This window comes from Orussus abietinus, unplaced genomic scaffold (genome assembly GCF_000612105.2).
Source record: "Orussus abietinus isolate OABI.00-Male unplaced genomic scaffold, Oabi_2.0 scaffold256, whole genome shotgun sequence".
Taxonomy (NCBI): Eukaryota; Metazoa; Arthropoda; class Insecta; order Hymenoptera; family Orussidae; genus Orussus; species Orussus abietinus.
The window spans coordinates 43036-60416 of NW_019394401.1; the positions used below are offsets into that span (position 1 = coordinate 43036).

General features: G+C 44.1%; 1 protein-coding gene across 5 annotated transcripts in view; it reads left to right on the plus strand.

Moving 5' to 3' along the window:
* The window catches only part of LOC105701092 (microtubule-associated protein futsch), a 110833-nt gene that overhangs the window by 36031 nt on the left and 57421 nt on the right, over positions 1–17381 (plus strand). Inside the window, exons 1-2 of one of the 5 annotated variants that reach the window (XM_023432159.1) lie at positions 2869–3349; positions 4928–5377. The exons of 3 other annotated variants lie outside the window; for them this stretch is intronic. In XM_023432159.1, the coding sequence (XP_023287927.1) occupies positions 5321–5377 (57 nt within the window). In that variant the 5' untranslated portion in view covers positions 2869–3349; positions 4928–5320. Of the gene's footprint in view, positions 1–2868; positions 3350–4927; positions 5378–11661; positions 11860–17381 lie in introns of those variants that run through there. One more of the 5 variants, XM_023432163.1, reaches the window with a different exon arrangement.

Below are 17381 nucleotides of genomic sequence, written 5' to 3' on the forward strand. Positions count from 1 at the left end.
CGTGATGATACAGTAAACATATGACGATGAAATGAAAATTGTTGATTATTCTGACTTTACGCATATCGCGTGAAATGAGTTGGTAGAGTTGGACGAGGGATCCATGAGATGAAAAATTGTGGATTATCCTTTCGGATGGAGTGGATGAAATGATAAAAAAGTGATATTTTTAATCAGGGCTTACCCTTTCTTCATGGATTTGCGTTCGCGATAACGCGATAAAAATATGACGATGAAATAAAAATTGTGGATTATCCTTTTGGATGGAATGGATGAAAAGATGAAAATGAGATTTTTTGAATCAGGGCTTACCGTTTCTTCATGGATTTGCGTTCACGGTGAGGCGATAAAAATATGACGATGAAATAAAAATTGTGGATTATCCTTTTGGATGGAATGGATGAAAAGATGAAAATGAGATTTTTTGAATTAGGGCTTACCCTTTCTTTATGGATTTGCGTTTGCGATGACGCGATAAAAATATGACGACTAAATAAACATTGTGGATTATCCTTTCGGATGGAATGGATGAAAAGATAAAAATGAGATTTTTATAATCAGGGCTTACCCTTTCTTCGTGGATTTGCGTTCGCGATAAGGCGATAAAAATATGACGATTAAATAAAAATTGTTGATTATTCTGACTTTACGCATATCGCGTGAAATGAGCTTGCAAAACTGGACGAAGAATCCCAGGAATAAAGATAATTGGATGTTTTCATGTTCCACGATTTGAGTGATATGGACTAGGAATTCTCGACATACAAATGATTGATTGTTTAGATTTCAAGTATATTGGGTAAAATGAGCTTGTATTGTTACGCTTGAAATGATAAGTTTTTATTACTTTGATTTCAATCGTCTCGTATAGAGTGGGTTTGTTTGTACGATTGGACGTGGGATGAAAGGGTTACACTCGGGATGCTGGGTAACACCAACTTTGGACATCTCGCGATCTGGGTAAACTAAACTCATATCCATAATTCTAGGTCTGGCAGCGCGTATTGTAATCCTCTCGGGGCTCCTGTCAAACCGTCATATCGCCACGTGTACAAAGACGCTAACCGCCTTCATTATTCCGAACCACCGTGTTCGCTCCTAGGTGATGTCACATTTATCTAGGTACATTCCCTCGCATCGGGGAAAAGTGAGCGAAGATGCGTCGCGCATTGCTCGTTTGAAAAGAACCGAAGCACGTTACGTAAGCACAAAAGCCGCGTTGTGTTTCTCGCGACAAAGAGAGGCACTCTTCTGACACTCGCGTTTCATGTAGGGATCGTAAAAGCGACACAGTTATATATTTTAAATAAAAAAGTTGAAGGTTACATGCCACCGATTCATAGACGTGATCCGAGAGAAATTACTTTCCCACGAAAATGTCATCTTAAAATCTATGTCTCCTCTATACAGATTTTCTCCTTTCTTTCCACACTTTTTCGATACATGATCACTTGGATATCAATGACATAAACAAATTTCCGGTGGTACCATTATTCGAAAAATTGTATTATACCATCCATTTCCCCACATATTCATTTAACGTACCTGACGACAATATACATTATGCCAATTGAGGAAGGTATATATGAAGATAAAAAAGGAAGCACCGTGGTCTAAGGGATACAAATAAATATTTCCATGTGTGAAAATATCTGGGAAAAATCCTGGGGCAGGGAAAGTTTCGAATAAAAATAAGGAATGTAACGGAAAGCATGATTGTATATTAATTGCAGTCATTTTGCGGATCCGTTGCGGGTGTCGCGTTAACCCTGTCGCCATTTTTTGAGAGATACGAATACATATTTTCACTTGTGAAAAGATCTGGGGAAAATTTTAAAGCAGGGAAAGTTTCGAATAAGAATCAGGAATGTAACGGAGGGCATGATTGCATATTAATTGCAGCCAATTTGCGGATCCGTTGCGGGTGTCGCGTTAACCCTGTTACCGTTTTCTGAGAGACACAAATAAATATTTTCATCTATGAAAAGTTGTAGAGAAAATTCTAAAGCAGGAAAAGTTTCTAACAAAAATCAGGAATGTAACGAAGGGCATGATTGCATATTAATTGCAGCCAATTTGCGGATCCGATGCGGGTGTCGCGTTAACCCTGTTACCGTTTTCTGAGAGACACAAATAAATATTTTCACCTGTGAAAAGTTCTTAAGAAAATTCTAAAGCAGGGAAAGTTTCGAATAAAAATAAGGAATGTAACGAAGGGCATAATTGCATATTAATTGCAGCCAATTTGCGGATCCGTTGTGGGTGTCGCGTTAACTCCGTCGCTGTTTTCTGAGAGACACAAATAAATATTTTCCACTGTGAAAAGTTCTGAAGAAAAACCTAAAGCAGGAAAAGTTTCGAATAAGAATCAGGAATGTAACGGAGGGCATGATTGCATATTAATTGCAGCCAATTTGCGGATCCGTTGCGGGTGTCGCGTTAACTCCGTCGCCGTTTTCTGTGAGACCCAAATAAATATTTTCATCTGTGAAAAGTTGTGGAGAAAATTCTAAAGCAGGAAAAGTTTCTAACAAAAATCAGGAATGTAACGAAGGGCATGATTGCATATTAATTGCAGCCAATTTGCGGATCCGTTGCGGGTGTCGCATTACTCAGAAGGCGCTGCCGGGAGTATCGGTTACTCGTGGGAAATGTCGTGCGGTCTCGGGCCCTTGGCACGGCCCTGAAGTCTCCGTGTAGCTACTCGACTGGCAGGAACAAGCCGTAGCTGTCATTCCTTGGGCCAGTGGCAGTTATTACCGCTTTCGCCGCTCGGCTGTTCACCGGGAAGCGAGAAGCGAGCAGCGAGTAGCGATCGTTTCCTCGCGCGAGTCGGTGGTCCGACGTCGCGAGGCGGTCGCGAGTGTCGACTCATAAGTTAGTGGATCTACGACCCTAAGGACTATCGATACTATCGATACCGTAGATACTCGCGATACCGTAGATACTGGCGGTATCCCCTCCCGGGGATAACGATCGCGGATAAGGAACGAGTCAAAAGGCGACCGCCCGCCGAAGAGATCGGTTCGCTCCCTCCGATCACGGATCGAACGGTGATCGATAGTCGGGATCTAACCGCAACAGCGGACACCTACTCGAAATCGAAGTGTTGGAATTAATCGCGTGGATCAATATCCCGGAAAAAATCGAGACCGGTGATTACTCTGTGCGGAAATAAACAGCGAGTGAAGTCTCACCCCTCGGGGGGGTGAAACGATAATTCCTTGGAAAGCGGGTGAAATTACATGTGAAATCTCCTGGTGGCGGTTTCTCGCGAAGAATTTCAGAACGTTATTTCCTCAGGTTGACGGAACGACGAGTGAGAAGCGTCATTATCGAATATCGAAAGGTAGTCAGTGATCGGTGACAAATTAAAATCGTTTGAAGGGTGCGCAATCGAATGCAGATCATTCGAGCCGCGGGAGGCGATTTTCGGGGAAACATATCGTCACTCCGTTTGATGTTATCGAGAGGAAGGGGATACGGTGATAACGTAGCGATCCGAATTGACAGGTGATAAGAATCGCGAAAAAGCTACTGTTTACAAGCGCGGTACATCGGTTGTCTACGATGTTGGACTCGGATTCTCCAAGTTCTCGTGGTGATTAATCGCAGGAAATTAATGAGCCGGTGCTGGGGGAGAAAAATTACGGCTTTACGAGGCTCCGATCATACAGGTGAATAATGATCGCAGGTAAAGTCGAGTGGTGATAAATTGCACCTATCACGAGCCGTGCATTTGCCATCGGGTCGGGATATAGTCATAGCGAGTGACAGCTGATATCGATCTCCGCGAGGAAACAGCTATCGGACCGATTATGATACGTGCTCATAATTATGAAAGTGGTCTAAGTCAAAATTGAAAAAAAAAATGAGTTTATCAGTTATTTCACGCCACATTATTTCAAACGAAATTAATTCGATGTAATTTCGAAACAAAAAATATATGACTTAGACCACTTTCATAATTATGGGCACATATGACCGTCGATCAAACGATAAATTAGACATTACCCCCCACAAAGTCGCAAATAATGTTCGATGCCAATTCCCGGTTGTAGATTCCTTTGTTCCTTGAAATTCGCAGGTCGGGCGTCGGCGAAGTGCATTTAATCTCCCGGTCTTAAAGCTCGATCGCGCAATTGGCGGATGAGTCAGGTCTCTCACGGATGCCTATCGATTTGATCGGTGGGATCGAACTCTAGAATTGGAGGGCGATCGGCAATCGGGATTGACGACCGACATGCGTCACCGTGGGAAGCTATCGATCGTGACATAGCTACGTGATCTTCGAGATCGATCGCTGACAAGAACCAGTCTCGATATGTCTGCGTGTATGATGTCGGACCTCGCATTCCCGATGCTAGACATGTCTCGGATGACATATTTCCGTTAAAATGATACGTACCGTCGTAATCACTAAATCATCAAAACGTTTGAATTTCCTCCCAACCCACGTGGAACTTGGAGAAAACCCACCCGTTAACCCTTTCGTTACCTTGGACGAGATATCTCGCGACCCAATACTGGCCGATTAACGCTTTTGACGAGATATCTCGCGACCCGGTAGTAGCCTATCAACGCTTTTGACGAGATATCTCGCGACCCGGTAGTAGCGGATTAACGCTTTTGACGATAATCTAGCTTCCTAGCACTAATATTTTGACATTGTAGACAAATTATTTTGTGTTCTGCCTTTGAGTTTTTATGTCGCTTATGGTATGTTTTGAGCATTATGTTATGTTTTGACGAGATATCTCGTCAAAAGCGTTGATCGGCCAGTATCGGGTCGCGAGATATCTCGTCAAAAGCGTTAATCGGCCGGTATTGGGTCGCGAGATATCTCGTCCAAGGTAACGAAAGGGTTAAAATAGAATAGAAATTCTCATTCGTCCGTAACAACGATTCGGCTTATCAAAATCTGTAGACGAAGCCATGTATCGATCCGAGGAAAGTGAAAGAAAAAGGGAAGAGGAAAATTAAAAAAGAGATAGAAGAAACAGTCGGGGTGATGCCTGCGCTCGACAATTCAAGAGGTTTGAGTGGAGTTCCAGGGAAAAGCGCTTTCTTTTGACCGGGGACGGTCTATGTCCTGAAAAAGGAGAACGATATTGATAACCCGTGCGGCGAAGTTTGCCTTCGAGAAAGGACTTTATTATCGACTATTTGAGGAAGACAATTCCGAGGAGCGGCGCTCCGGGGCAGATTTCTCCCTCGACCGGGTCCCGAAAGAAAAATCCCGGTTCCTGGGGGAAACCTGGGGGATCTCGTGGTTCTCGCGATAGGATAAAGGGGAATCCGGAAACGAAGCCTGGCCAGGATGGTTCACATGAGCTACGCCCAGTGGGCTTGCTTGCCGAGCACTTACCGCAACAAGGTTCGTACTTCAAACAACACTTCCGGTCTCGTCCCGCACTTCCTGTGCCCCCCCTCCGATCGTAGCCGGCCCTCGTAAAGTAAAGTTTCCTGGTTACTGCCCATAAAGTGGCGGCCAAGGATTTCGCATTTTTTATGCCGACCCGTAAAACTTGCTCTCTTCCGAGAACGAGCTGTTCCTCGTGGAACGGTGTGATTGAATCGAACCTCGGGAAATATATTGGATATGCTCCGCTTTTACTTCGATCTGATAAATTCTTCGTTTTACTGTCGGTACTATCTGTGTCCGGGAATTGATAGAGAGTAACAGAAATTAATTTCCTGGGATACGCGATTTATCCAGACAACGGGCACCCGTCCGTGCCGTGTTACTCCCAGATACGATTTTCACGTATGGCCAATTTTTCAATAATTTTCAATAATATTTATGATAGGATAAATCGAAATTGGAATTCGTGGGATCCTCGTACATGAGACGTCGAGGGACTTTCAGGATTTTATGTGCGATGTTTTGTCCAGGAATTCTGCAGAAAAGGACGAACTGTTTGGGGTAATGAGAAAGAGGAGGAAATTGCATCGCTGCTCCCGCGATATTTCTATTCCACGTTACCCCCTGCACCTAACAACGATACCGCGAACCCCTTCACTTGTCCGTGGAAATTCGTAAGAAAACTCGGCTAGGGGTGCAATTACTGTCCACGGTCGATTCTCATGCAGATTCGGGCTTAACTGCAGCCGCTGGCGTTGCACCGCCTCGTTGCACCGGGCACGCGCACCTCGTTGCAATTCCGGCGCATTTCTGGCTCCTCCGCGAATCGGGGGTATTATGTAAATACTGGAATACACACCGAAGCACGTATTACTTATCCCGCACGTAATCGTCTCGTCGGGCGATCTAATTACACGTGTGCGTAAGGTCGAGCCAATAATTCGAGAACCCGATGCAATCGGATCGGGCCGAGTGCAGTCGGCGCGTGCATCGAGGAGTGCATCTCGCCCTCCCCGGAAAGATTGACATACGAGATACTCGAGTGACTTCGCCGATGCATCTCCTCCGAGACCTTGTCAATCCAGGCCCGACAAGGCCCGAAAGAGATAATGCTTTCCACGAGCGATGTTTGCAACGCTCAAAAGCGCCGACGATGCACTTTGAGGCGCCGCGAGTGTACGTTGTGCAATGGCTTTTCATATTCGGGACAGAAAAACGAGGCCGTAGCGATCCTTGCGCAATGTACCTTAGATTTTCTAAAAGACGCGTTGGTTTTAAGTATATCGTGGATGGAAATTATTTTTGCTAGGGGAATTTTTCGGATCCGTTGAATTGTTTTTAGGAGATGTTGAAAATGCAGCAGATTTCGAGTCTGCCTTATTTTTCTGGGTTTTCGAAGATTTAAAGGATCTGCGGTAGTTTGATATATCGGTGGCACAGAGAGTACTTCATTTGTTGATGTTTTTGCATAACTTTTTAAGGTACTTTTTAAGGAACTGTTTTTAGGAGATGTTGGAAATGGAGCAGATTTCGAGTCTGCGTTATTTTTCTGGGTTTTCGAAGGTTTAAAGGATCTGCAGTAGTTTGATATATCGGTGGCACTGAGAGTACTTTATTTGTTGAAGTTTTTGCATAACTTTTTAAGGTACTTTTTAAGGAACTGTTTTTAGGAGATGTTGGAAATGGAGCAGATTTCGAGTCTGCGTTATTTTTCTAGGTTTTCGAAGATTTAAAGGATCTGCGGTAGTTTGATATATCGGGGGCACAGAGAGTACTTTATTTGTTGAAGTATTTGCACAACTTTTTAAGGTACTTCTTAAGGAACTGTTTTTAGGAGATGTTGGAAATGGAGCAGATTTCGAGTCTGCGTTATTTTTCTGGGTTTTCGAAGGTTTAAAGGATCTGCGGTAGTTTGATATATCGGTGGCACAGAGAGTACTTCATTTGTTGATGTTTTTGCATAACTTTTTAAGGTACTTCTTAAGGAACTGTTTTTAGGAGATGTTGGAAATGGAGCAGATTTCCAGTCTGCGTTATTTTTCTAGGTTTTCGAAGATTTAAAGGATCTGCGGTAGTTTGATATATCGGTGGCACTGAGAGTACTTTATTTGTTGATGTTTTTGCATAACTTTTTAAGGTACTTGACACTCGGGGAATAAAATGGCGGCGGTGACGAGCTCCCAAGATCGAGCTCTGCGCTCTGTCAAGTGTGATAAATGCCATCAGCCTCTTCTCGAGAGGACTGTCAAGGATCTGTCCTGATCCCCAAGCTCTGCTATGAACCCCCCCTCTACTTCTCCTCTTCAATCTCCAATTTTTTTCCTAAATTTTCCCAGCTCCTTCCAAGGCCTTCCACTTCTTCTTGAAAACGTTCCCAAGTAGTGTCGAATATCAAAGACCATAATAAGGACCAGTTATGCCAACATTTGAGTTAAAAATCTTTATCTTGAATTAATTAACACGTGATTATGGTTAATCCTGGATATTAATCTTCCATTAACCTAATTCTTGTTGAATACGGACTTCACTAATCAGAGATTAACTAATCTTGAGGAACTTCACACTAATCGCAATTGGTGCAATTGGCCTAAGGGCTCCTTACACCGAATTAAATGGCAGATCTTATCCGAAATTAATTTATGCCCTCGAATATCTCGACAAAATGTTTCGTAAAAACTTGTTGTCACAGTCACGCATCGTCCATAATTACCGACGTCGTCATCCCGTGCACCGGTGCAGCGTACACACCATGGACGTACGTTGTACGGAGAGGAGCGGTCGAGTGGGAGGGAACGGGTGGTCCCGTGTAAGCTGTGCAAAATGTCTGAACACTGTCCAACTGAAGGGCGGCCATTGGGATTAACGTCAAGCGCAGGCCGCAATCATCGCTAATTAATTCCAGGCGCGGCATGCATGCAATGCCCTAAGTGCACCGTCGAAACGGTTTTGCGCTGCACCAGGCTGACGTGGGGCAACGGAGGCTGGTCGCGAAGTCGAAGATAAATCCCTCTCATCCTCCGTTTCTCGAAGCTCGCATCCTGCCGTAAAAATCATTTATGTGAACGATACTACTCTTAGAAAAAAAAAAAAAATGTAAAAAGTCCATCGAGATGAAATCTCATCTCGAGCGCAGCGACACGGTCCAAGATGAACGCTCTCTCTAGGAAGTAAAGGGGGGCCGAAAAAGTCCACGTTGCGTTACTTCTGATTTAGTGCCACCTTGGTGCGAGGTCCCATGTAAGCGACTTAAATAGAGTACGCATTAGTAATCGGAATGGTGCATGGCGGAGTCGCTGCAACCGCACCTTAGGCCGCACCCACGTGGGGTCGTTTGTAGAATCGCTCCTTCGACACCACGTGCTTCGAATACGATCGCATGGTACTCAGCTGATCGAAGAGCTATAATACCGGGTATTTTCATCGATCCGAGCGACCTTTCCGAGAGCTACAATTTCTTTCCTCCAATTTAATCGAAAGAGTTTCCACGAGACGTGGAAACAGGTGCACCCCACGGAAATGCATGAAAAAAAGAAGAGAAATGAAATACATCCGCGGGATTAATGGATGTGAAATTAGAAATTCCAGGCTGAAAAGACACGTTGGATCGAAGAGTAATTAGGGGAAAATCCGAAGTAGAATTTAATCGAGAGAGTTTCCACGAGACATGGAAACAGGTGCACCCTTCGGAAATGCATCGGAAAAGAAGAGAAATAATATATATCCATGGGATTGATCGATGTGAAATTATAAATTCTAGACTGAAAATGAACATGCTGGGTCAAAGAGTAATTAGGTGAGAATCCGGAAGAAGTTCGGCTTCCCCAAAGAAATTCCCCTCCATCCTTTCCTCGATCTCAGGGTGCACTTTTCCCGCGCATGATCCTCGGGCACTTTGTCTATAGACTGTGTCGATCGCGTCACGGTTCATCGGCTGTGCTCACGTGAGAACCGTTATTTTATTGAGGAGGTGACTAATAATTTGACCCCCGGCACGATAAACCCATAAATGGCAGGAGATGCCCTAAGGTGAAACGAGCGCAAAGCGGTGCATTCAGCTCGGGGGGGAAAACAACCCGAGGAGCATATTGCATGCTAATGCACATCGGAAGCGGGCGAATTGCAATTTAAATGCAAATGCGATCGACTCGAGGTGTTATCATGCCGCGATAAATTCGTCGATATATTTATTCTTCCATTCATGTTGCTTCGAATGAAGCGGACGATCTTTCTCGTTTCCATTTAGAATTATGCGGTATTAATGCTCTAGCGTTCTAACGTCCGATTGGCACGCATGTCGCGATCGGCATACATATCGTGATCGGCACACGTACGATGACCGGCATACATATCGCGACATTTATGCGCCGGGACAATGTCGAGCGCGCGTTCATAGCGGACCTGCGAGTTCTTGACCCGAATTCTGTATTCGCCACAAGGATGGCTATCGACCTGTCGACGGCGCCTGATTAAGTATTTATCCCTCTTACAATAAATCTTAACGTCGAGCACTGCAAAGAAAGATACGAAAGTCGCATCGCCCCTTCCGATTTTCTCGTTAAAAATTCTAAGAGTTCGGAGGCTTCGGTGGAAATCATTTAACCCATCGCAGATCTGAAAATCTATGTGTTTCTCCTTCACGCGTATTAATTCTTAGATACTAAATAAGAGAATTTGGGTAGCTGAGTAAATTAGATTAACGAGGTATCGTAGGATAAGGGAACGATTTGGCATTCCCGTTTCAAATGTTCCCAATTCCTGATGGTCTGCTTTTCAGGCTTCTGATAATCTTTTTACCCGTCGCATGTTTAAGGTTTTTCTTTCATTTCGATGTATTAACTCTAAGGTGCTAAATGTGCAATTATGAATGTTTCAGTTGTCGAGTATATCAAGAAACTCGTAGTGTCGAATGATGAGCGATATATATTTTTTTAGTAACGCGCGTTTGAGCCTTACCGAGACGATACCGAGTACTTAACGCCAAGGATCCAAATTTCAGGAGTGAAGATAATGAGAATCTGCTCCCTCCATTACCGTAGAAAAAGAAATGAGCGTTCGACCAACTCAAAAAATCAAGCAAAAGATCACGAATTTTTTAAAATTTACCCCACTTCGATTGATAGTATGTACGCGAAGATATTGCATTTTCAATTTTTACATGCCCTCAGAATCGTTAAATCTTATTATCGTCGTCGTCGTACCACGATAGGTTGACTTTCGTACGGTTTTCATACCTTGGATTAACCAGGTATCGTAAGAACGTTTCAGCTGTTAATTATGGTCCTTTCATAATCGGCAAATTCTCCCGTCCTGATGAATTACCCCCGGAGTCGTCTCGCACGCGTCGTCATCGTACCATGATAGGTTGACTTTCGTACGGTTTTCGTACCTTAGATTAACCAGGTATCGTATGAACGTTTCAGCTGTTAATAATGGTCCTTTCATAATCGGGTAATTTCCCTGTCCTGATGAATTACCCCCGGAGTCATCTCTCACGCGTTGTCGTCGTTCCATGATAGATTGACTTTCGTACGGTTTTCATACATTGGATTAACCAGGTATCGGAAGAACGTTTCATCTGTTAATAAGGGTCCTTTCATAATCGGCTAATTTCCCCGTCCTGATGAATTATCCCCGGAATTGTTTCGCACGCGTCGTCGTCATACCATGACAGGTTGACTTTCGTACGGTTTTCTTACGGTTTTCGTACCTTGGATTAACCAGATATCGGAAGAACGTTTCAGCTGTTAATAAGGGTCCTTTCATAATCGGCTAATTTCCCCGTCCTGAGAAATTACCTCCGGGGTCGTTCTGCACGCGTCGTCGTCGTACCATGATAGGTTGACTTTCGTACGGTTTTCGTACCTCGGATTAACCCTTTGAGTACGGAGTCCTTTTAACATACGGCCGAAATTTATCAAAGTGTGCAAGCAATACTGGACCAAACGTCGAACGCATTTAAACGTCTTTGGGATGCAAAGGGTTAACCAGGTATCGTACGAATGTTTCAGCTGTTAATAATGGCCCTTTCATAATCGGCTAATTTCCCCGTCCTGATGAATTACCCCCGGAGTCGTCTCGCACGAGCGACGTAATGCCGCGCGATAATGGGCCGAAATTGGCGGAATAATTTTCCAGGGAAATCCCTTCCGAGACGGTCGATTTATCCCGTGCCGCATGATCGGCGCTGGTTTTCGCCCGGTCTGGCGGTCCGTCTCTCGCGCATCCGAATCTAATATTGTCCTAGGACTGGCTCGGGCGTCGCGACGTAGAGCGACGGGCGTCGCAGTGCCGGCAGTCTCGGTGCCAGCGACGGTGGAATTCCTCCTCGGGTCCGATTTTCTCGTCGAAGATCGTCGGCCGAGTTGCCGACCTCGCTTTCCGGGTTTCGATCTAACCGGACCCGGGACTTTCCGACTCGAGGTCGCGAAATCGGCCCAAAATTCGCCCCGAATTTCTTGGCCCCTCCACGGAAATACGAGAAGCGGAAGTCCAAGGTGAGCGAATATTTTCGAGAAACTCGACCTCCTCGGCAGTCCTCAAACCGTTCAGATGTTGCAAAGATGACTTCTACGACCGATTTTATCACGTCGTTCGGTTTTATTTGCAAGCTTACAGGAATTGGAAATCTCAGGAAGTCTGTATTCGCGAGTTTCTATGAACCGTGTCTTTTGAAAGGCGCGAGGGAGATGTTGAAGATGTTTCTCGAGTTACGGGGGGGAAGGACACGTGGAAATTGAATTTTCGACGTTTTGGAAGATTGCGGGAATTTCTGCGACTTTCCGGAAATAGAAGGGTTGAGGAACTTTGGTGTTTAGGGTAGCTTTTGTCGATTTTACGCCTTGAGATCGATGTGCCTTGGGTTGGTAATGCTTTAATTGATCCTCCGGAAAAGTTTTGGAAAGGAAGTATGGAGATTTCAATATTTCTCCTCGGGGAGTTTAACGAGTTCTTTTTATCGCGGAGGCCCTTGCCGGGAAAAGCTCCTTCGCTTGTTTATCTTGAAGCTTTTCTGTGAATTTTTGATTAACTCTTAAGTAATCGGGGCTCGAAGAGTCTCTTAAATTCGGCAGGTTGGGGGAAATTCAAGGTGAACGGACGTCTTGAGGAACCTTGACCAGACGGTGATTTAAACCGTTCGAGTGGCCTTCGTCCACGTCTTTATCTATGTCTAGCTCAATTAAAACATTTCACGAAATGTCCCAGCCTGCATATTTCATTTAAATTTAAAGAACACTTTATATAATCCTTCGAAAGAATCCTTGAACCCTGTACCTCTTGAGAAATTAATAACCGAAACTCGAAGCAACGTCCCGGGCTAACTACTTCCCTTAAAAAAAGTTCTTTTCCATCCCAAAGTTGTTACTAAAAAAATATATATATTCACCGGAATTAAGTACCCAACTTCTTTCGTAAAATTGGGTTATTCTTATACCCTTAACACGTACATTTCAATAATCAATGCGCGATCGGATTTTCTCTGAAATGTCAGTAGATCTCGAAGACGGTCACTGCGAAGCCGCGGAACATCGGGAGGACCAGAAGCGCGGTGTTATTTTTAAACGGTCTGTGTTAGCTCATCTTCTATTTCACGGTAACTTCGAATTACTTTGACTAGGTATTAAGTGGACCCTCCGATAAGGTCGGACCTACCAAAATGGAGTTCGAGTTTACGCTTTGAAAAATAATTCTAAAATCATTCTCCAGTATACATTGTAGTGGTCATTCTTAATGTATCTATATAATAAGTAATATATGTATAGGGAGAGGTGGAGGGAGAAATAGAGAGAGATGGAGAGAGAGGGAATCAGGAGGCTCAAAGGTGTTCCGTTGAGAGAAGCAAGTGACTGCCTGAGCTACCATGATAATAAGTAGCAAGAAAATAATAACTGCAAGAGCTGCCATGATAATAGGCCCGTGATCAAGTTCTGAGGAAGATCGTGGACGCACGATCTGGCCAGTAGTTGCCTTATTTCCTTCAGAAGGCCTGGCCCAATATTGGCCATTGGATTTCAATCGGCGGACGAATAAAAGGCCGATTTATTTTATTGCTGACAGACATTGCTCCATAACGCACACCAAAAAGAAAAAGTTAAGCCCCTCTCTCTCTAATTGTTACTATTCGTCATTTGCGTTTTGTTCTTGTACTATTTTATTTTGTTTAATTCATCGTTCGGTTCATGTATCGTTTTATTCCAACGTAGCGTTTTATTCTTATATTTATTTATTTTTGTATTGTTATATTTTCCGTTAGAGCGATTATTTTATTATTTATTCTTGTTTGTTTAATATAGAGACCTTTTAGAATTCCTCGTTTCTCTTCATTGATTTGTGTCCTCTTTCTAAAATCCATCTCTCTGGAGAATATCCAACTGTTTCAACATATCCCCATTAAAGTTCGCATATCTATGGATATTTTCCCTTTACTTGATAACAGGCGTGCTATGAAAAAGCAATCCAACTTTATCTTTCAACTGAGAATGTATGCAGAAAGTGCATTATCGCGGTTGCTCAACGAACCCTATTAACACGGTGTCAATGCCTGCCTCGCCACTCTGGTTTCTTGGACCATGTTCACGGTCATGTCATTCATAAACGTGCCACTTGCAGGCATAACATTGTAAGCCATGCAAGCGTGATCGAATCTGCAAGACATTCCTCCCCGGAGTGCATACGCGAGATTACTCGTTGCAGAAACAATTGATTTAACCGGGGCAATTGTGGCGTTTTGCAACGGCCATCGTATGTCTAGTCGGTGAACGTATAATAGCGCGTAATAACCGGCTACACCGAGCGCTGTCTAATTATTTATCGGCACAATAAATAATGGCCGATAAGGCCGAGGATATTCGCCGATGGACATTGACGACCTTTTTTCCTTTCGGGATTTCCCAAGATCTCGCCGCTTCCTCGGTAGAAGAAAGAAAAATAATACATCCGTCGTTTTACCTTTTTATCTTCCCCTCCCTCGTTCACCTTTCCTCGGGCGAAGGTGGAGGGAAGGGGAAAAAAGTAACGCGAGATATCTGCACCTAGGTAGGATTTATTTTTACCACGTCACTCCGCACGCAACTCCGCGAAATCCTCCTCGCGAGGGCTGTCTTTCAAGCCAAGAGTGCCGGACGTATATTTTATGCTAATATTATTTTATTACCCCGTCTACGTGTGTCGAGGAAAGCGGAGAGAAGTGGAAATAAACAGCACTCCGAAGGGTTTATTTAGGAAAAGCGGGATTAGCAATTCCCTCCGGATTTTCTGCCACAGGGTCAGAGATGGAAATGCGTTAAAACATTTTTATTCTTGGAAGCTTATTACCTTGGTTACCTCCTGTACGGTAATTTTAAATCACATCGCACATGCACCCTCGGTAAACTCTCATTGGATGCCAGTTTATACATAATATTTGCATCGAGCCGAACTCTAAATATAGAAAGGCGAGGCCATGTTTGAGGCGTAATGTTTCGACTAACAAGATGCATTGATAAAACCCGGGAAAAAATAAAACCGGCTGATATCCACGGGTAAAAAGGAAGAGTCGAGCCAACCACGAGTAACGCGAGCGTTATCGAGTAGCGCTGTTTTCCCAATGACGTCACTGGAGAACGCCGAAGGGGCTTATAAACGGCGCAATTTTACACCCTCCTATATTTAAGCCGGTGGCATATCGCATAGTTTGGCTCGATTTTCAAAAACCTGCGCACCTGTACTATGCGACACCCGTGACCAAACCGCATGAATAATTTGGAAACAAATTAATTAAAGGAAATCGATCCCATCGATTCGTACGATCCTATGTCGGGGTAATGAGAGGTACGTAGAATGATGGAAATATATGTCGATGTCCTAGTCACTGGTACTCTGGTTTATTATCGGAGATCGCGTTGAAACGCCCTATAGCTAGGTCGTGGTCACAACCCTTTCGATCTTATGTCGGTATAACGTAATGAGAGGTACGTAGGACAATTAAAACGTATGCCGATGTCCTAATCAAAAGTGCTCTAATTTCTTATCGGAGGTTGAGTTAAAACGCCCTGTAGGTAGGTTATGGTTACAACCCTTTACGTCTTATGTCGGTTTAACGTCATTACGTTATACCGACATAAGATCCATTCATTAAAGGTACGTTGGACAATTGAAACGTATGCCGATGTCCTAATCAAATGTACTCTGGTTTCTTATCAAAGGTCGAGTTGAAACGCCCTGTAGCTAGGTCGCGGTCGGAATCCTTTCGATCTTATGTCGGTATAACGTAATGAAAGGTACGCAGGACAATTGGAACGTATGCCAATGTCCTAATCAAAAGTGCTCCAATTCATTATCGAAGGTTGAGTTGAAACGCCCTGTAGCTAGGTCGCGGTCACAACCCTTTCGATCCTTTGTCGGTATAACGTAATTAAAGGTACGCAGGACAATTGAAACGTATGCCGATGTCCTAATCAAATGTACTCTGGTTTCTTATCAAAGGTCGAGTTGCAACTCCCTGTAGCTAAATCGCGGTCGGAACCCTTTCGATCCACGCACGTGCGTTCGGCCAACCTCCCGGCTAGAATATCGATAGGCCCTTGTAAGCCGATCGGGCTCGGCAATAAATCTGGCCTCACTCCCGGCAATGGAAATGATAAGAATGGACCGCGCCATGGCGGCAAACGAGCCTATGGGAAACGGGTTTCCGTCGACGCGACCGAGACATCGCGGAGGTCCACCCCGGCAGATTTTTAGGGCGAGTCTTGAGTCACCCTGTAGTTCTAGTAAGAACGATATTAGAGAAATTGGGTACGACTGTAACGCGATACAATTGTAAGATCGGTATTAAGTCCTTCAAAAATCTATACAAATAGTCGATTAACCTATTCACGTACCTACATATGAAATTTTCTATGAATTTCTTCGTTTTGTCCGTTCGCAAGATAGGGGAATAATAGTTTATTTATTACTCTGTATCAAGGGATTCGTATAATTCTTTATTTTTTTCCTATTTTACGCCTTATGTGTGTTTAGAAAAAATGGTCACAATTACCCTTGATTTCCCGTACACGGGGATTCCTTGCGTGGTTTTGGGGAATGCCGATAAGGAGGGACCACCGAGGGAAATCCCTAGGGAACCCTGGGGGATTCTCGGCACCACGCTCTCCGAGTCATTCGTCTGGATTTGTGGCAAATACCTCCACGGACGGGGGACACCCCCCTTTAGGGGGACAGGAAGGTATTTTTATGGTGTTCCGGTACGGGAGAGGTTTACGCGGGTTCCGATGCTGCAGAATATGGACGTGAACTAGGGGAGAGGAGGAGAAGAGGAATAATTGCGATGGGAAATTGAAATGCGCCAGTGTGGATGTAAATGGGAGAAGGGAGAGGAGGAATGATCGCGACATAGGAAAGTGCGCTACTGGTATACAGGGTGGCGCAACTACTTTCACTGAAGGAAGAGTGACTTGCTTTCATGGGTGGAAATGATGGCGTGAGGAAATATGTTTAGCACCGTGATAATGGAATGTGTAATACATGTCGCGGAACAATATGGACGTATGGAGAAGAATGAAAGGAATGTGGGTGCGTTGCTTTGACGTAAGAGAGGAAAGCCATCGTCGGGAAAATGTGGATTCTTTATGGAAATGAATTTATGAAACGTTTCCGGGTTTTTCTTCCTACTTTTACTGACCACGCGGGGAATTATGAAAAGGTGGAGGCAATTTTTACCGTATATGCTGTTTTATCAATATTAATATTCTCGGATAAGGAGTAACGGCGAGGAAAGCTGGTTACTGGGAACTCGAATGCCTTAGATAGAGAGTTATTACACGAGGGCTTCTGAATAGCTGTATATGCGCTGTACCGATGAGGATAATTATACGTATTAAGTGCGTCAGGTCGTAAACTGCGCTAGGAATGCAGTTATTGGTGTAATCATTTCAGTCGGTATTAAGATGCAGGAATGCAGGGCAAGTGGGTTGCCAACGCATTGTAGCAGGTCCTGGGACAACTAATTATCATCGGTGTACCTTGATTACGTATTAACCCT